This window comes from Motacilla alba, chromosome 5, assembly GCF_015832195.1.
Source record: "Motacilla alba alba isolate MOTALB_02 chromosome 5, Motacilla_alba_V1.0_pri, whole genome shotgun sequence".
NCBI lineage: Eukaryota > Metazoa > Chordata > Aves > Passeriformes > Motacillidae > Motacilla > Motacilla alba.
In genome coordinates this window covers 60,642,071-60,662,272 of record NC_052020.1, presented here as the reverse complement: position 1 = coordinate 60,662,272, position 20,202 = coordinate 60,642,071, and the positions used below count along the sequence as shown (strand labels likewise).

Sequence of the window (20,202 nt, the reverse complement as noted above, 5' to 3'; positions counted from 1 at the left end):
TTAACCTTTTTTTATGCTTTGCCAGTTATTTTTCACTCTGACTTTACAATTTATCTAATCTGACACGGGTGTCTTTTCCTGTAAAAGTTTATTTGTGTACAAAACAAATCGGTTTTGACTTTGACATTTTTTTGTAAAAAGTCCACAATACATCACAAAACTGTGGCGTGTAAAAAAGAGGAGCTACAGCTGGCTTCCCATGGCTTCACTGCCTTTGTTCAGCGTCACAGGGATTCAGAGTCCTTGAAGCTTGCTGAAAATGCCACAGAAAAACAGTATTTGAAAGGTTTATTTTAAAAACAGTTCATAATGCTCTTCTATTTCTTTATCTAGGAAAGACTTGACAATGTTTTCAGGTATTTAAAGACCTAAAGTATCTCATGGTGTGATGTTTTTTATATTCTAGTAGAAGTTAAATAGGTTGACCTATTATTAATTCCCTGAGAAGGCTTCTCCAGCAAGGAGAAGATAAATTTATGCTTTTCCTAACGGGTTATACCATCATTATTTCAAACAGGTACATTTTCATCCATTTTAAGCCCTCTGATACATTTTAATACTTTCTTGGTGCTGCAGCTAGCTCTTCTCCAGTCAGTGGAAGGAACAAGTGCAGGTTTAAAAATATGTGAAATCAAAGCCTGAAAGTGGCTTCTGGGCTTGATGATTATCACAAAATGAAGCAAAAATTGCTCCTAAATTTAATTAATTTACGTAACAACCATCATCCCCAGAAACAAATCTGCTTCTCAATTAGATCTCTATCACTGAAAATCAGGAATCATCCTTCCCTTTACTTTTGAATTGTGCTTTCCATCACTGATATTTTTAATTTCTACATTTATTGCTTTAGTTCTGGGCATTCGGATTTGTTACACTGCCAAAGTATGAAGTGCACTTCATACACAGTTAAGTTGCTGAATTAAGCTGCTGGAACATTCAAATATTACCCTACCAATTTTCTGTGCTTTTTATCTTATTTATCTTATTTTCATGATAATCAGAAACTCATCAGATTAAAAAAATTATATACTTCTAAATGTGTTTTAAATATATTATTAAATATATTATAAATGTATTATTAAATATATTATAAATATATAATAAATATTTATATATTTATATATAATATAAATTTTAAATATAAATTATATATTTATATATAATATAAAATTTAAATATATATTATATATTTATGTATAATATATAATATATTTTATATATAATACATATTTTATATATTAAAATATATAAAATATTTAAAATATAAATATTTATATATTTTATATATAATATAAATTAATTATTATATTATATTTTTGATTATTATATAATACTATCATATTATAGAATTAATAATTATTATAATTACCATTACATTATAATATCATATAAATAGTTATAATATACTCCATTATTAATTATTAATAATTTTATTAATATTTATATTGTTTTTATTGTTTTATTATTTTAATTTGTTATATGTTTATATGTTTTAAATATTTAAATATTTCTTTTAAAATAAATTTATTTTAAATATTTATTTAAAAATATTTAGATCTATATAAAAATATCTATTTAGCAGATATTTACCTGTCTTCAACTGTCTTGTTGGAGGGGTAGAACACCTTGAAGCAAAATCCACTTCTGGGGAAGGAGCCCTGGGAAGGAAAAGAGGGGAAAATCCACATTTGTGTGAGGAAAATGGCGGTACAGGGGCGCGGGGGCGCGGGGGCGCGGCGCTCACGGGGTTGATGCACAGGCACTCGCTGCTGGTGACCGTGAAGGGGTCGTGTCTGTCAGCGGCCAGCAGCACGTCGGGCAGCGGGTACACCCGCAGGCAGTGATCGTAGGCCCAGAACACCGGGCTGACCGACAGCGGCAGCGGGCTCAGGTGGCCCTGAGACAGAATGGTCTTCACAAACTGCAACGGCAAAACACAGACACCCGGAGTGAGGCATTTATACCCTGGGATGAAACACTGACACCCGGAGTGAGGCATTTGTACCCTGGGATGAAACACAAACACCTGGAGTGAGGCATTATCCCTGGGATGAAACACAGACACCTGGAGTGAGGCATTTATACCCTGGGATGAAACACTGACACCTGGAGTGAGGCATTATACCCTGGGATGAAACACTGACACCTGGAGTGAGGCATTATCCCTGGGATGAAACACAGACACCTGGAGTGAGGCATTTATACCCTGGGATGAAACACAGACACCTGGAGTGAGGCATTTATACCCTGGGATGAAACACTGACACTTGGATTGAGGCATTTGTACCCTGGGATGAAACACTGACACCTGGAGTGAGGCATTTATACCCTGGGATGAAACACTGACACCTGGAGTGAGGCAGCACCCCTGGGATGAAACAGAGACACCTGGAGTGAGGCATTATCCCTGGGATGAAACACAAACACTTGGATTGAGGCATTATCCCTGGGATGAAATGGTCTCCACAAACTGCAAAAAAAAAAATCCACAAACACTTGGTTTTAAGCATTTATTCCCTGGGATGAAATGGTCTCCACAAAGTGAAAAATAAAAAATTAAAAAAAAAAAAATTAAAAAAAAACCAAAAAAACAAACAGGCAAACAAATAAAAAAAACAACACCAAAAAAAGCCCCCAAACCACTTGGTTTTAAGCATTATCCCTGGGATAAAACGGTCTTCACAAACTGAAAAATGAAAAAACAAACAAACAACCAACCACAAAAAAAAACCAACACCCAAAAAAACCCCCAAAACACTCGGTTTTAAGCATTTACCCCGGCATAAAATGGTCTTCACAAACTGCATCCAAAAAAACCCACAAAAACTTGGTTTGAAGCATTATCCCTGCGATGAAATGGTCTTCACAAACGGAAAAATAAAAGAAAATGAAAAAAAATAAAACCAAAAAAAAACAAACAAGCAAAGACATAAAAAAAAACCAACACCAAAAAAAACCCCCAAAACCACTTGGACTTAAACATTTACCCCTGGGATAAAATAGTCTTCACAAACTGAAAAATGAAAAAAAACCCAAACAAATAAACAACAACAACAAAAAAAAACAACACCCAAAAAACCCCCAAAACACTCAGTTTTAAGCATTTACCCCGGGATAAAATGGTCTTCACAGACTGCAAATAAAACCCCACAAGCACTTGGTTTGAAACATTTGCTGCAAGCTCAGCTCATCCCTGCACGTGTCAGTGTGTGTTAATAAAGAAGATTTTTGAACCTGGCAATGTTTGGGGTTTTTGTATCTCATTCCTGCTGATTGTTAATGATTTCTAGAGTAAAGCAGTGACTGTCCAGCACTGAGCTGCTCCTTCCTTCCTTCAGTTGTGGGGGTTTTAATAGATAAAAGCCTTTTTAAAGGCCAGGATATGAAGATGTCACAATTATCTCATCAATCAGACTCTCCAGGAGAATCTACTTACCTGTTCCTCCAGCCCAGAAAGTACCAACACTGCCACAACTCTCATTTTTTGGTTTTTATTTTCCTTACTGCTTTCCAGTTAACCACTTAAAAAGTCTTTTCCCTGAACTGAAGAAATAATTTGATTCCCAGATGATTTTCTTTTCTTTGTGACAAAATTTCCCTCTCTCTCGTTTTTTTTTTTTTTACACTGCTGGCTGAATTAAAATAGGCCAAAAAGGCAGGGGAAAAGTGGAGTATGCAAAAAACAACCTGCAGAAAGTGCTGCAATTCTGCATTTCCTTCCTGGAGAGCCCTGGATGAGGACAGGGAAGTGTCAGGAATGCAAATGTGCCCACAAAACCAAGGTAGCTCGGTGTCCACGGGGTATTCACAATAAATAAAACAACTTCCTGAGGCAAGCAAACACAAAAACTGTAAAAGAAATAAAACCAGACTCCATCCATCACTGCAGTGAGGACTACCTGGATGGTTCTCATGCAGTTATTTCAGTAAATCCCATCAGCTCCTGCTTGGATTCACTCCGTGGAACCACGACCCAGAGCACACTGCTGATGTGTGAGAGGCAGAATTTCAATTTCAAGCGAGCAGACAAAAAAGGCAGATGAATTTTAGAGGGAGTGACCTGCTGCTTTACTGCAAATGGCACTGGGTAACTGTGGGAACCCAGGACATCCCTCTGGGTGCCCTGGATGGCCAGAGCCGCTGGCAGGGGGCTCTGAGACCCTGGCAACAGCCAAAGACACACGTGGGGTTTTGATCTTAGCCCGTGGAGCAAATCACCAACTCTGTATGGAGAATCACAAGCCACACACACAAGTTTAGGTGTTGTAGTAGAAGTAGTTTTGAAGTGCAAGGAAGGATTTTTAAGTGCTGTACAGGGGGGTTTGAGCCTTGTACGCAGGGGTCCGAGTTTTGTACATGGGGGTCAGGGGTTCTAAGATGGAGGGATTTGGGTGTGCCCTGTGCTCCTTCTTTCTCCTTCCCAGCCTCCATGTCTGTGGTGATGCTGGCACTCACAGATTGGTTTAGAGTAGAAAGTCACCATTCAATACAGATAGTAGGCATTGGGGAAAAGGTATAAACATGTAACATGTAATGTGTGATATAAAAGATGGCAGCAGCCCCTGGGAGGGCAGTGTGCCTTTGTCTGACCTGCTGAACGGGCCACAGCAGCTCAGGAGAAGAATCTTTAGATAACCAACAATAAACAACCTTGAGAACAGACAACAGAGGACTGCTGAGTCTTCCTTTGAAGGCACAGGTTGAAGGAGGGACTTTTCCATCTTTTGGGGTCACCCCAATCCGGGGGTGAAACCCCACAACTGGTGTCCCTGGGTGGGCTGCAAACCCGACAGGTAACTAGTCAAACCTTTAAAAAATGGGAATTTCCATTAAAATCTGCCTTTAGGAATCAGTGTGTCTTGGCAGGACATGGATGCTTGCTGCTCTGAAGTTCTGTGCTCAGGGGCAGCTCAGTGTGACTGTGACTCAAGCCCACCTTAAAGCATCAAGGTTTGAGTTATTTCACTGTCAAAACGTAAAGAAAAACAAGAATACTAAATGTATGAATCCTTACTCATGCAGTGTGGCACAAGAGCGAGGATCAGAGCCCCCAGATCCAGCCCTGCTGATCAATAAAATCAAAAATCTTGGCAAAAAGTGCTGAACTGCACTCACTCACATGGTTGGGAATGTCCATGGTGCTGCTTGGGAAGCGGACACAGTTCCTGCACATTTTGTTGACCAAATCTTCCCGAAAAATAATGATTTCTTGGGTGCAGTACTGAACCCTGAGTGGAAAACAGAAGTGAAATTAATTAAGCTTAACCCAAAAATGAGGAAGATGCATTAGAAAGTTGATCTCCCTCTAATACAGACAATTCAATGAAAATAATACTCTCCCTTATGATGCTTTTGAGCAGGATTTTTATATTCAATATCATTTTTTAGCACTACTTCCTTTCTTCACTGATTTTTTAATGTCTCACTGTATTTAAAACTAGTTACAATTCATGCAAGTGAAGAGGTCTATTAATCTGAAATTAATTTAAATTTAAATTAATTAATTGAAATTAATTTCCCTAAAATTTATAGGCTTTGAAAATGATATTTGCACGTCATTTAGTTTTAAAAAATTATTTTAAAAAATTAGCAGTTACATGGTTACCTGCAGGGATTTGTGGTGAAAACTGAAAATGGCACCAGCTGTCTGAATTCCTGAGTGATGTTTTCAGCCAGGGGGGGTCTAAAATAAATAGCAGAGTTATCAACAGGGACTCTTACCATCTCTAACTCAAATTTCACCCAAAATTCCACGATGTGAGGAAGGGAAGCACCCTGACCTTGGTAAAATGGAACCAGGCCCAGGATCATCAGGACCAGGGACAAACACAAATCGACTACTGCAAAAAGGAAAAAAAAAAAAAAAGAAGAAGTTTAACAAATCTCTTTTGTATAAACTGATCCTAAAAACTGGGTCTGATGTTCTGAATTCAGAGAGCAGGAGCCAGGGAAGGATCCCAGGGAGGGACCTGGGCTCCCTCATTAGCAGTTTCCATTCCCAAGCTATTTGAGATAAAATCAAACTTACCCTGCTCCCAAACAAACCTGCAGGCCTGTTACAAAACCAGCTTTTTATCTGATCACAGCTGCCTCACAAGACAGAGACAACAGGGTAACCCTCAGCTTCTTCAAGTAATGAAAGGCTTCACAAAATAAACAGATTTCCCCTTGCTCTGTACCTTTTATGGATGCTGGGATATTCACATATAATATCTGCCAGAGCCTTCAAGGAACCTGGAGCCAGAAAGACAGGGCACAGCTCCTGGTTAGAAATGAACACACCTGGGGTGGATCCCCCTCTGCTGCAGTGCACTTTTAAAAAAGGGGTTATTTTCTGCTCTCTTCATTTGTTTGCCATCGTTATTTTAATTCGGTGCACGCGGCTGGCTGTTTACAAAACCCTCCCTTACCTTTCAGGGACTGGATTTGATTTTTGCCATATGGCGCAGATGAAAAATTTCCACAGAAGAAAAAGCAGGTGGGAGGTGCAGAGGAATAACCTGGGGAAAGAGAGGATCTGTGAGTGTATCCATCCACCCCAGCACCTTCCAGCACGCAGCCCATCCCAGGAGCAGCAGCAACTGGAACTGCACTTCAAGCTCTGCTGCTATTAATACACCTGACTGATTTTCTTGATCCAGGCTGTTTTTAGCTCAAAAAGGGGATGGCAATGCACAAATGTCACTTTGAGGGAGCCCTCTGGCATTTCCAGGCTGAGTTCCAGCAGTGTTTGTGTGCATCCAACTCCTGCCCCAGTCACAGAAGTACACCAAGTGCAATTATAATAAATAATGCCATTTTTAAATGCATTGTTGCCTTCAAGAGGAAAACAGCAAGCAGGCAGCTCTGGGTTGCTATTAACCTCCCTGATCATTCCAATTTCAGGGCTCTCCCAACATCCAGCTCCCCCTTTGGCATTATAAAGCAACAGGAACTGGAATTGCCTGAGCAGTTTGAGGATCTGATGAGCGCTCACAACCTCACCCATCAACTGCTTCAAAGCAAAAGGGGGAAAAAAAGAAACCTGATTCCCATCCCTGATATAAAAATAGAAACAGCTACTCAGGCATTCATCTCACATCCCAGTTCTCTCCATTTTCCTGACACACAGAATCACACTTGGATTTACTTCACTGGTTTTCAAAGGGGCTGGTAAATAGAACAGAATTGCTTAGCCCAGAGAAATGGCTCATCAATATTTTTCCTCGCTCTCCCCCCAGCTGCTCGTTTAGTTTATAATTAAGAAGGTTATTACTTGCCTGTTAAAGTCTCAAAACAGCAAATGCAAGGTCTGCATCTCTGCCAGGTGAGTTCAGCACACAACCCTCACTGACCAAAGCCCCTTTCTGCCCCAGCACCTGCAGCCCTGGGTCAAGCCCAGTTTGCCCACAGGATCTGCCAGCTCTGACCCAGACTCTGAACTGGTTCTGTAACCTCTGCACGACTCTGCTCCTTTGTGCCCAGCTTCCCACCCTGGATTCTGGGCTGGTTTTAAACCAGTCGCTCTCTCCCACTTCCATTCTGCCCGAGGCAGGAGGGACAAGCTGTTCCCAAAGTGCTGCAATCCATAAATCCTTGTTTTACCCAGTGCTGTCCCCATTACTGATCCCAGAATCCTGGAATGGTTTGGGTTGGAAGGGACCTTAAAGCTCATCCAGTCCCACCCCTGCCATGGCAGGGACACTTCCACTCTCCCAGGCTGCTCCAAGCCCCGTCCAGCCTGGCCTTGGGCACTGCCAGGGATCCAGGGGCAGCCCCAGCTGCTCTGGGAATTCCTTCCCAGCCCCTCCCCACCCTCCCAGCCAGGAATTCCTGATTCCCAATATCCCATGTGGCAGTGGTAGCAACATTCACCTCTCTGAAGTAAGGAATTAGTCTTCAAACTAAGCCCAGGAAGAACTTTCAGGAGCGAGGGGAACATTCCTAACACAGCCCAGAAAATGGCTGCAGATCAAACCACTGCTTGGACTGAGGATTTATGGGAATAAATCAGACAAAGTTCAGAGTGAAAGCAGTTCTCACCTACCTGAAAACATCATGTGAAGCTTCTCCAGCACTTCTGCCTGGTCCAGCCACACATCAGACACAAACACAAACATGGCATCTTCATTCTCCTCCTCCAGCTGCTTCAGCTTTGCAGAAGCCTTTACCGAGGATGAGGAAGGCCCTCCAAAGAAGTTGATATTCCCATAGAAGGCTCTGCATCATTAAAATGCTCCAGTCAGGATCCCAGCACGGTTTGGGTTCAAAGGGACTTTAAAGCTCATCCCATTCCAGGGCAGGGACACCTTCCACTGTCCCAGGGATCCATGCTCTCAGCAACAAGGAATTTATTGTTCCCATGGAACAGTTACCTGAGAAGGGTTTACATCCCAATTTCCATTAATAAGCAGAACCCAAAGGCCTCTGGAAGGGTTTTTCTGCCAACACTACAGAGCCTCTAGGCCCAGGACTGCTTCCTTAACATGGTGTTTATTTTAAAGCATTTGGGGAGGAGGAAGAACAACATACTTGAATGTCAGAGAAATTACAAAATAACAATGATCCTACTTAGAAACCCATAGGAAAACAGGGAGAGAGGCTGCCAAAAGCCACTTTTGTACCTCGTGGTAGCAGAAGGCTCAGTGGGAGGAAATCCAAAAGCGTTCACATGAAAAACTTCATCTTCATACCAACCTAGGAGGTTTTGGAAGAGCAAAACAGCAAAATAACCCTTCGGTTTTTCTTACAGCATCACGTCCTAGACATTAGTCAGAGAGCTGGCAGCCGTGCTGCACTGCCAGTCCCAGCCTCCATCAATCCCTCTCTTGTGGCAGCTCCACAGAACCAGAGCATGGAAGGAGCTGCGTGGAAAAAGGGCTGAGCAAGAAATCAACTTTGTTTTAAACCCCAGCCACTCCTGTGAATGGATTTGCTGCACAGCCACATGAAAAACCCCCTCAAGAACACGAGGAGGACTGCCTGATTTGCTGGCCCTCTCCTGGAAGGGTCCCCATCCAAGTGCTCCTTGTCTCAAATCCCACTGCTGAGAACAGAAGGAACCTGGTCATTTTTATCCCCACTCTCATTTCTGCTCCAAACTTCTTCTTACAAGCTTAAAACACACCAGAAAACAGACTGAGATCGTGGATCTTGCACAGAGGAACATTCCACATACAGAAATAGCCCTTTTTTTTTTTTTTTTTTTTTTTTTTTTTGCTAAAACAAGGCTCCAAAACTGCAAGCTCTTACATCATCCTAATGAGAAGCCTCATTAAAAAGCTTTGCCAGCACAGAGTATTTTCAGATCATTAAATCATTCCTCTGGTTATTCCAGGCTGTCTTCCTAACCCAGTCCTAACTCCTCCAAGCATGCTGGGGCCAATCCTCAAAGCTGCTCCAGAGCCTCACATGCCCCAACACCCCCAAATTCCTCCTCTCTGCCTCCAGAGCCACAGCTGAAGCTGAAGCCAAAAAATCTCAGTCCCAAACTCACTGGTGGTCACCAAAATGAGACTCCTCTGCTCAGCCACATCTGGCAGCCACAGCTTGAACAGAGTAATTCATTGCAAGCTAAAAAATAAACCCAGTCTGCTTTACCTTCTGCCAGGACAAAGCAGGATTCCGTGTACAAGCCACTGTGGAACTGGTGCAGGAAGGTTAAGGAATGTGTTTTTCTTAGATTTAAAGTCGGGTTTTGAACCAAAATTTGCTTTCCAGCTGGTGCAATAGATTTGGACAGCACTGAAAGTTCACAGACTGCCTGAAGAGCCTGGAAGCTCCCTGATACCCGAGCAGGTAAGTCCAGAGAGAGCCCAGGAACTGGAACAGGCTCTGCTTCCATGGGGAGGGACAGTGACCATGTCCAAGGGAATGGCAGGAGCTGCAGCAGCCAAGGAATTGCAAATGAAAGAGAAAGACAGAGCTGCAGCTCTCAGTATGGAATTCTGAATGGTCAGCAGTGATTCACTGCTCCATTTCAAATCCTGCAGGTCTACAGGAAATTCCTGCAGCTCTTCCATCACAGCAAAAGGATATTGCTTTACTCAGGTCCAGCTGGACCACTCCTGTGGGGTCTTCTAGGAAAAACTTCCCCTACAAAACAGGATTCATTAATAAAGCAAAAACATCAAACACACAAATGCTTCAATCAGAAGCCTCTATCAGTCAGCATTTAGAAATTATTTGGCTGGGTTTAATGTTTTAAGCTGGCAAGAAGTGAAAGTAATGTCATTTATAGTAAATGTATCTCAGCAGCTTCCCTGGGAGCTGCTGCAGCAGTTGGGATTGCTGGTGCTCCCCTCCCTAAAATCACACTCCAGGGCACTGGCATATCCAAACTCAGCCATTGGAAGCTCCAGCCTCATAAGAGGGACAAGCCAAAAAATCCTAACTGCTTCTGGTTGCTGACATAAAAATTTTATAGTAGGAAGACAAAGAAAGACATTTTCCACACACACTGGCACTGAATGCTTGTGGAAAAGTCTCTTAGAATGGGTAAGTGGGAGATATTTAAGTTTTCTCATTTTTTAATGTATTACAGCACTGATCAGAGACTCCACAACAAAAAGGAACTCACCTCCTTGAGCTGAGTGAGCATCCCAAGCACAATCACTTCTCCCACTTTAGCTGGACTGCCCAAGAGAGTTTCTACTGTCTTCAGCTGGGGTCAAAGGCAAAGAATCCAATCAGAGTCAAATCAAACTCTCCAAACTCTCCAAACCAGAGTCAAATCAAACTCTCCAAACTCAAACTCTCCTGCTTGCTTTTTCCCAAGCAAGACAAAGCCCCACGCAGGACACGGCTGTACATGAACACACAGATGAGCTCACACGGGCTCCTTACCAAAACCAGAGCCTTATTTCTGAACGGGGCTTAGGAGAAGATTCCCGATAGTGGCTCCCAGCATAAGAAACTGCTGTGATTATTTGGATTAAAAATGGAAAGAACTCAATTTTTTTACCTGGAATTTGCTCTTGCTGTCATCGGGATGAGCATCAACTGGCGAAGGAGTGAACAGCTCATGTCTGTGAGTCCTCTGCACAAAACAAATGGAAGTGACTCAGTTAAAAAATAAACGAGCACTGCCAAAAAGCCAGTTTGCTACAAGCACTATTCAAAGCACTTCAGAAAGTTCTTACTCTACTTCAGCCAGCGACTTTTAATAATTCAGTCCTTTTGACAAGAATTTATTTCCAAGAAATAGATGATCAATAACACCAGATAATAAAACTAAGCCTAAAAATGCACCGGCTAATAAAACTAAGCCTAAAAAAGAGTCATGAAAGCATCTGTAAGGCTGCAACAAGAAGTTATTTGTGACCAGCTGGAAGGCAGAGAGTTTATGAGGCAGAGAGCATGATGTATTTTTGGAAGGAGAAGCGGGATCCTTCCCTGAGGACTCCTGACCTGCTGGAGGATGGCGTAGCGCTCCCGGAACAGCTCTGCCTTGTCCCTGGCAGTCCCAAATAAACTCGGCCTAGGCAGGTCAGTCATGGACAGGCTGCAAGAATTAACACAGTCACAGCGTCACAAAGGGATATTCCCCACATCAAGATGATTTCTTGATCTAAAAGGGAGGCTGCAGAAGCTGCACCGTGATTTAGGCACATCCTGCTCAGGATCCTGTGTTTCTGCATCTCTGCATCCATTTCATCCCCCTCTAACTCACAGGACTTGAGATTTATCCTTCCACCCAAAGAGACCTCTGCAGAAATCCATTTTAAAAAAAGCAGTTCTGCCTTTAAGCAGTTGTGAACAAAAGCATTATTCCTCCAGTTTCTCACCAGCTGCTCCTAATATTTCTTTTTTACCATTTGGAGCTCTCCTTAGAAACCCCCCAGGGCTTCAGGGAGCTGCAAGATACAGACCAAGAAATAAATACAGGCAACAGACAGATCAAATTTATTAAAAAAATAAATTTAAACAGCCCAACGTGAGAAAAAAAATAACCCCAAATTACCTTTAGTGATGTATGACCTTAGCCTTACTGTCTTTTTTATTCATTAGGTGGAATAAACTTGGTTTATGGTCTTAAACATTTATTACTTTTCTCACTCAGGCTTCAGCTGAACAGGCCAAGAGGGAAAGATTAAAACTAGAGTTATCCTACAGAAACAGAGGCTTTGTTCTTAAAAAAGGAAGTGCTTGAAACTTAAAATACGGGGGACTTACGGCAGAAACTTCTTTCTTTCTGAATTATAAATGTAACGTGGAATGTCAAAGGCTCCAATAATGTTGAAAACATTTTCTCTGCAATAAGAACAGTGACAGCATTAACTGAAGGTTCCCTTCCAACCAAAGCCATTCTGTGCTTCCATGAAGTGGCTGAAGCAAACTGACAAATACGTTGGCTAAAATGACATTTGTTTTGCTATCATCACCGCTTCTCTTTCTATTTTATACTCTATTTTCTAGTCTATTTTATATTCTATTTCCTAGTCTATTTCCTAGTCTATTTTCTCCTGCATCTTTTAGTTAAATAATGAAAAAGACTTGTCCCTGTGATCTGAAGAGCTTTTCCCTTCAGGACTCTGCACTGAGGAGCTGTACATATGGATTTCTCTTCACTTCTGGAGCAGAAAAAAACCTACATCAAGTATAAAAAAGCACCACAAAGAAAAGTCACCCTCACACCATCTGCATCATAAAGATCCCAACAGCAAGGAGCAAAGTTAAACCCGAATTTTCTCCATCCTCAGAGGCTGGGGGATGACAGGATCTAATTGACATGCCCAGCAAACCATCTCTTTTCATGCTTTGCATCACGATGTGAACACGAAAGGAAACACATCCATCAGGATCACAAAGTTCTCAGAAACTCCAGTAATTGCTCCACACTTTGTTATGGCGGAATGGAAATCAATCAGGGATCAAAAAACTAAACAAAAAAGCAGAAGCAGGCACCCCAGAGGAAAACTTTTCCAAAGTGCTTTCACAAAAGAAAGGAACAAAAGCAACTTGAGATAACTTTCATCTAGAGCAAAGCAAATAAAGCATGGCCAGAAGTGCTGGTTAATATTCCACCTGCAGCACACCCAACACAACCCCAGCAGCTCCATTCCAGAACTCCAGATTCTGTTCAGGGCCCCCTGGAGGCCCAGCCATGGGAGCACACACTCCAAGGAGCAGCCTGGAGATGCCCTGGGGAGGCTGCGCTGGAGCAGAGGCTGGGTGGAGTCACAGAATAAAGCAGGGATTTATTCAAAGCATCTCCTCCATGGATCCACCTTGGGCAGCCCCAGAGCCCAGCCAGGGCTGCAGCCAAGAGGAACCCAAATGGTCCCAAAATGCACGAGCGCTGCCGGGGTCTCTCCCTTGGCTCAGCTCTGCTCCATTTGCACCTTGCAGTTCATTGTCCCGTTCCAGCTTTAGCCCAGGCACTCCCACCCTGCTTGTTTTTCTCTCTGCAGCCCACGCTGTTTGTGCTCCTGGGCTGAGCTTTGGATCATTTGTCCTTGGTGCCCAGCTGGAGCAGGAATTGTTTTGTGTCCCTGCTCTGTGCAGAGCTCAGCATCCCCTGATGTGAACCCAGCCCCACACACCAGAGCAGCAGAGAATGGGAAAATAGAAAAGCTAAACCTGAGTGGAGCAAAGGCAGCAGCAGGAAGGCAAAAGCCCAGAGCAATGGCTGCAGACAATGCCTGGCACTGATGTCCCCAGGAGGAACAAGGAAATGCCAGCAGAAGTCCCCATAACATTTTTAATGTCACCCTACATGGCCTCATCCGGGGCCCGGCTGCATTCCTGGACAGCTGCTTCCACCAGGGGCTGCTCAATCATGTTGGATGACACTGCAAAGAAAAATCCCAAGGATTAAACCTGCAGCAAGGAAGGAAGTGGCCGTCCAATATCTCACATCAAATGGCCGAGTCTCCCCACAGGAATACACACAAAGAATTCATGTTTTCTGTAATGGCACACGGATGGATCACTTAATATTGCCACCAAAAGGACACATTCCTAGGGAAAAAATACCCCAAAAATGGAGAACAAGACAATTCTAGTTTATGCAAAGCTGCCAAATCTATCACAAACATGTTAGAGCTGAGCTCTCACATTCTGGAGGTTAAATTGGTTCCAGAACATTATCACAAGGATTGCTGCCCTAAGTATTCCAACACAGCTCTGGAGACAGGCACATTGTTGTTTTCATGGATATAAACTGATAATTGAAAGGAGTTTGAAGGCGTCCCCACCCTCACAGGTAAGAATTCCTTCAAAATATTCCATCAAAATATTCCATCAAAGTATTCCATCAAAATATTCCATCAAAATATTCCATCAAAATATTCCTTCAAAATATTCCTCCAAAATATTCCATCAAAATATTCCATCAAAGTATTCCTTCAAAATATTCCATCAAAGTATTCCTTCAAAATATTCCTTCCAAATATCCCATCCATCCCTGCCCTCTGGCAGTGGGAAGCCATTCCCTGTGTCCTGTCCCTCCATGTGTAAATAGTCTCTCTCCACTTTAATATTTAAAATTAGTTTCAGGTACAAGGAAGTCCAGACAAACTTTTAGTAACTGTCACTGAAAAATGCTACTGCTCTTGGAAAAGTCAGGATATTCTGCACTGCCAACTCGTTATATGGCACAAATGTCTTCTGCTGACATTGCAAACCTCAGTGTTTAACCAAAATAAAAGGCCAAAAAATACATTTATCTCAATCAACCCTTTACACTACAATGACACCTCAGTGTCTCTGCTGCCAGGAACTGTCTTTGATGTGATGACATCAGAAATGCCAGGAAAACTGGCTCAAGAAAAAGAAACTGTTTACTTACAAGGCTGTTTTTCAACTGCATCGATGACATTTTCAATTATATCGTCAAGTTCTCCCTCACTGGTGGACTGGAAAGCTTCAGTGAGATACTTCAGGGCATCCCTGATCCCGGAGGAGAAAGCACAAAAAGCAATTAATGTTCAGTAGTTGACACAAACTGCGCTGATTTTGGCAGGCGTGCGCAACATCACCACACGGCACGCGGTTCAAAAGCAGAAACAATTAAACAATGAGCTCTGCGTAACAGCACGCTGGTTATAGTCAAAGAAAAAATCATCGGGATTGAAAATATCAGGGAAAAGATGTGGAAAACCTCAGCTTCACACAAAAAATTCCATGTTGGGAGGGAATTCTGGAGACCCTGTGGTCCAAGCGTCTCCTGAAAGCAGGGCTTGGGTTGTGCTGCCCAGGGCCCCGTGGAGCCAAGCCTTGAGAACTTCCAGGGAGGGAGATTCCAGCACTTCTCTACTCCATCGACTTCAAAGTTTAATTACAATTTCAACGAAGAATTAAATGTCTCTGGCCCTGTCAGTGTGCATCCTTGAGAACACTTCTCACTTTCAGGAAAGCTGGGATGAGCTCCTCGTGAATCTCCCCTTCTGGAGGCTGAATAAACCCAAATGCTTCACATCCTCTCCGTGCCACGTTCTCTGACCCTCGAATCATGGAATCCCAGAATGGTTTGGGTTGGAAGGGACCTTAAAGCTCATCCCATTCCAACTCATGGCAGGGACACCTCCCACTGTCCCAGGCTGCTCCAAGCCCCAAAGCCTGGCCTCGGGCACTGCCAGGGATCCAGGGGCAGCCACAGCAAATCTGGGAATTCCATCCCAGTATCTGGGAATTCCCAATTCCCAATCTCCCACCCATCCCTGCCCTCTGGCACTGGCAGCCATTCCCTGTGTCCTGTCCCTCCAGGCCTTGTCCCCAGTCCCTCTGCAACTCTCCTGGAGCCCCTTCAGGCCCTGCCAGGGGCTCTGAGCTCTGCCTGGAGCCTTCTCCTCTCCAGGGGAACATTCCCAGCTCTCCCAGCCTGGCTCCAGAGCAGCTCCAGCCCTTGGAGCAGCTCTGTGGATTCCTCTGGACTCATACCAGCAGCTCCAAATCCCTCATTTTGGACTCCAAATCCAGGCGCAGCCCTGGAGCTGGGATGTCACCAGAACAGAGCTTCCAGCTCGTCCTGCTTCCCCCACAGCCTCCAGCCCAGGACCACCTCAACAGCCCCCACAGGACCTGCTCCAGTTTAGCAATGTATTTGAAACAGGAGTAATTTTAACTCTCAATAACACAAGGTTTAGAAATCCGGTTCTTCCCTCAACCTTAGACAAGAGTCTCACATTAAAGATAACAATTTAGTTATTAATGTCATCTGCTGGCCAACCCAACTGGCATTTTGGTGATCAGCCTGACCTTCAAAATGCCTCAGCTCATGGAACTGTGGAGTCAGGAGTTCTGGACTTGTGCTCCTCTCTAATGAAAGTATCAGGGCACTGTCCAAAATAATCACATCCCAACCACGACAGAAAGAGAATTTAATTGACATTAACACACACAAGACAGAAAGGGAACATAAGAGCGATGCGAGACCCAGTCTCTTACAAACCATGACACCTTCCACTACAAGCAGGAATCCCTTCTCATTGACCTTGCCATCTCTAAATAACACAACCTATTATACTGGAAATACTCCATTTCTGTCTTGCAAATGACATTCCTTCCTCTAGCAAAGACTGCTGAGCACAAGACTGGCAACTGGAACTCAGATCCCAGAGTTTTCAGGGTCAGAGGCTGACAAAAAACTCAACCAAACACCCGGCACCAGCATCAGGGAGGGCTCCAAGGGGACACCATGGGCAGCGTTTGGTGGCACCCAGGGCCATGATAGAGGGACGGATGGAGGGTAGAGGCCCGCAGCAGCAGGACAGGCGAAAGATGGCTTTGGAGGAGCCTCCAGAGGCCTCGATGCGGGGGAAGGAGGAAGAGGTGGGAAAGGCAGCCCCACATCCCGAGGAGGCGCCGCGGGGGACGCGGAGCGGCCCCGGCCCCATCCCGACCGGCGCTCCCCGGGCCCGAGGCCGATCCCCGCGGGGCCGGAGCAGGGCCGGGGCCGGAGCAGGGCCCGGGGCAGAGCAGGGTCCGGGGCAGAGCAGGGTCGGGCCCGGCGCTACTCACGGGCGCAGGACGAGCCCCCGCAGGCGGAACGCGGAGCTGAGGCGGCGCCGCAGCCGCTCGGGCTCCATGGCGGCGATGGCGCCAAACGCGGCCGGGCCGCCCCCTCAGGCCGGGCCAGCCCCGCCGCGGGAGGAGCCCGGCACGGCCCCGCTCCGCCCGGGAGGGAACAGCGGCGCTGCCGGAGCCGGCTCGGAGCGGGGAATGTCCCTGAGCTGGCACCGCCAGTCCTGAGGGCAGCTCCGGGCCCCTCCTGACAGGAGACATGGAGGGGCTGGAGCGGCTCCGGGAAGGGAACGGAGCTGGGGAGGGGCTGGAGCACCAGGAGAGGCTGAGGGAGCTGGGGAGGGGCTGGAGAATTCCTGAGGGAGCTGGGACGGGGCTCAGCCTGGAGCAGAGGAGGCTCAGGGGGCCCTTGTGGCTCTGCACAGCTCCTGCCAGGAGGGCACAGCCGGGGGGGTCGGGCTCTGCTCCAGGGAACAGGGACAGGAGCAGAGGGAACGGCCTCAGGCTGGGCCAGGGCAGCTCAGGGTGGGCCCAGCAGGAATTTCCCCATGGAAAGGGCTGTCCAGCCCTGGCACAGGCTCCCAGGGCGGTGGTGGAGTCCCCATCCTTGGAAAGATTTAAACACCGTGTGGATGTGGCATATGGGGACATGGGGCAGTGTGGCCTTGGCAGACTCCACATTCCAACCTCACCAATTCCCTGATTCCATAAAACACTTGCTGTGGCTGACACAAGTTACCCAATACAATTATCCACGGTATCACTTTGTTCCTGTACAGGTACTGTAGCTCACAATATTTCTCCCTGCTCGTTCCCTGCAGGCCCAGCACAGGCTCCTCTGCATCTCCAGTACTCCAGAGTCTCTCCCACTTCAGATTTTCTTGGCACAAAGCATCCATCAAATACATCTGACTGTGAATTGCTCCTGTGAGCACAGGATGCTCTCCAGGGCTGTGTTTATATAATCACAGCATCCCAGAATGGTTTGGATGAGAAGAGACCTTAAAACTCATCTCATCCCACCCGCTGCCATGGCAGGGACACTTTCCACTGTCCCAGGTTGCTCCAAGCCTCATCCAACCTGGCCTTGGGCACTGCCAGGGATCCAGGGACAGCCACAGTTCCAGGATCGTGGAGTAGCTGCCTTCTCTCCAGACGGAAAACACCTGACATTTCATTCAAACACTCATCCCCATCTCTCAAAGTACAGCTTTGATTCCACAGAAGGCTCACAAAGCAACTCTTGAAAGAGTTGGATCGAAAGACTGCAGGGATTTACTGACAGACAGAAAATGTCAGCTATTTTCTATAGCCCATTCTCAACTGCATAATTTATAATTGCTCCTCATCGGGGAGTGAGCTCATGGGTGAAGCTGCTGCTACTCTCTTCAGACAAAGAGCTGCCATCTGACAGGTCTCGGCTATTTTGGCAGGAAATATGATTCATTTTTTGTCACAGGCATGCAGCTAGGTGCAAATTATAAGCCCAATTCTTACGTAAGTACCTTCATTTGCTAAAATTACTGCTTATTCTCCTTCTAAGAAAACCTGATCCTGCCATTCAGCTCCTGTCTCGCCACATGAAGGAAGGTGCACCTGGAGAAGGGATGTGCCCCTCATCCCAAAATAGTTTTCTCTAAAGCTGTGACCAGCCAGGGAATGTAAAGCACACTCCTACAGCATCCTGCTGGATTTGGGGGCTCTCTTAGCTTGCCTGCAGCCTCCCACCAGAGATATAAAAGTATTCCAGCGTGAGCTGCAGCCTTGTGTTTCACTGAGCCATCTGCAGCTCTGCAAGCCATGCCCAGATCTTTGTCACCTTCTGTGGCTTTGCTGGACATCACAGCAGCTGGAGAGTGACTGGAGGAGCCCAGTGCTCCAGGATCAGCCAGCGTGGATCTACATGGATCCATGGAATTGTTTTGTTACACTGACGAACAGCTCATTTCCAGGTCTGTCACTGCTCCACTGGCAGAATCCCATCTCCTGGGACAGCACATTGCGGCTCTACCTGACCTAGAGCTCTGTGGATGGAGTTTGTCTGCTTCCCATGGCTTCTTCACCTCTTCCAAATGCTGACTCCTGCATCCTAACCACCATCCCAATGCACCAACAGTACCTGGCCTCGTTTGAAGAGTTCAGGACAGGTGCTGATCTCTGTGTCACCACTGAGAGAATGCCAGGAGCTGTGCCAGGGCAGGTTTGGGTTGCATCTCAGGGAAAGGTTCTTTCCCAGAGGGTGCTGGCACTGCCCAGGCTCCCCAGGGAATGGGCACAGCCTGAGGCTGCCAGAGCTCCAGGAGCTGCCAGGGATGCCCAGGGTGGGATTGCTGGGGGTCTGGGCAGGGCCAGGAGCTGCACTGGCTGATCCCTGTGGGTCCCTTCCAATTCAGGAGAGTCTGTGATTAATATTACCAGTTTATCAATGTGAATAATTAACATCTTCCCTCCTAGATCCAACAGAGGAAGTGTATGTCCCACTGTCACAAGAAAATCTTGACAATTACTTTCTGGTGCCCTTTTATAAGATGCCAAAGTGCACACTTCTCCCAAGTTCTACTCTACTATTTCTGAAGAGCTGTACCTGTTTTATTTTGAATTCCATTCATTCCAGCCGGACACAGAGCTCAGCTGGAACTGACTCAGTTGTTGATAAAACAGAGTAAGAACTGGACCTGTCCAACTGTTTAATTAATATCAGCTGCTATTTCATAGCTGCTGCTTCTGGCGAGAGCGTGGCTTGTCTCACCTTCAGAGACAGGGAATTCTGCTGTGCTTGTCTTATCACAGAACCCACAGGATCATGGAATGGTTTGGGCTGGAAGGGACATTAAAGCCGATTTCATGACACTGCTGCCATGGCAGGGACACTTCCACTGTCCCAGGCTGCTCCCAGCCCTGTCCAACCTGGCCTGGGACACTGCCAGGGATCCAGGGGCAGCCACAGCTGCTCTGGGAATTCCATTCCAGGGCGTCCCCACCCTCACAGGGAGGAATTCCTTCCCAATGTCCCATCCATCCCTGCCCTCTGGCACTTTGAAGCCATTCCCCCTTGTCCATCACTCCGTGCCCTTGCCCGGAGCCTTAAACCCCGTCCCGCTGTGGGAGCAGCTCCTCCTTCCCTTCTTGCCCTGCGGTTTGCGTTAAGCTCTCCTGTCCTCGGTGCTTCTTTCCTCCTCTCGCGCCCATTATTCACATCCTCCCGCATTATTCACATCCTCCCGCACGGTTTATTCCGCCTCACCCCTCAGCCCGGCA

General features: G+C 45.7%; 1 protein-coding gene across 3 annotated transcripts; it reads right to left on the bottom strand.

Moving 5' to 3' along the window:
• Positions 1-73: 73 nt before the first annotated feature.
• Positions 74-17,064, bottom strand: POLE2 (DNA polymerase epsilon 2, accessory subunit). Of its 3 annotated transcripts, XM_038137895.1 has the most exons (19): positions 16,942-17,064; positions 14,771-14,871; positions 13,697-13,772; positions 12,154-12,231; positions 11,389-11,482; positions 10,943-11,017; positions 10,559-10,642; positions 10,018-10,074; positions 9,580-9,628; positions 8,604-8,676; positions 8,027-8,199; positions 6,411-6,500; positions 6,180-6,234; positions 5,781-5,840; positions 5,606-5,683; positions 5,120-5,228; positions 1,745-1,921; positions 1,591-1,658; positions 74-253 (listed from the first exon to the last, which is right to left on the bottom strand). In XM_038137895.1, the coding sequence occupies exons 1-19, from the start codon at positions 17,007-17,009 to the stop codon at positions 235-237; spliced, it is 1,584 nt and encodes a 527-aa protein (XP_037993823.1). In that variant the 5' UTR covers positions 17,010-17,064; the 3' UTR covers positions 74-234. The 3 variants fall into 3 exon arrangements, with proteins under 3 accessions (XP_037993823.1, XP_037993822.1, XP_037993824.1); XM_038137894.1 differs by having other exon boundaries at positions 1,591-1,921; XM_038137896.1 differs by lacking the exon at positions 1,745-1,921.
• Between the last annotated feature and the right edge of the window lie 3,138 nt (positions 17,065-20,202).

Excerpts from the sequence above, each read along its gene's own strand:
- POLE2 (XM_038137894.1), bottom strand. The coding sequence starts at position 17,009 with ATGGAGCCCGAGCGGCTGCGGCGCCGCCTCAGCTCCGCGTTCCGCCTG. Across the intron at positions 12,232-13,696 it reads CGGGCCCCGGATGAGGCCAT|AGAAAATGTTTTCAACATTA; the intron begins GTAGGGTGACAT and ends TTCTTATTGCAG. Across the intron at positions 8,677-9,579 it reads CTGCTTTGTCCTGGCAGAAG|GTTGGTATGAAGATGAAGTT; the intron begins GTAAAGCAGACT and ends AAAACCTCCTAG.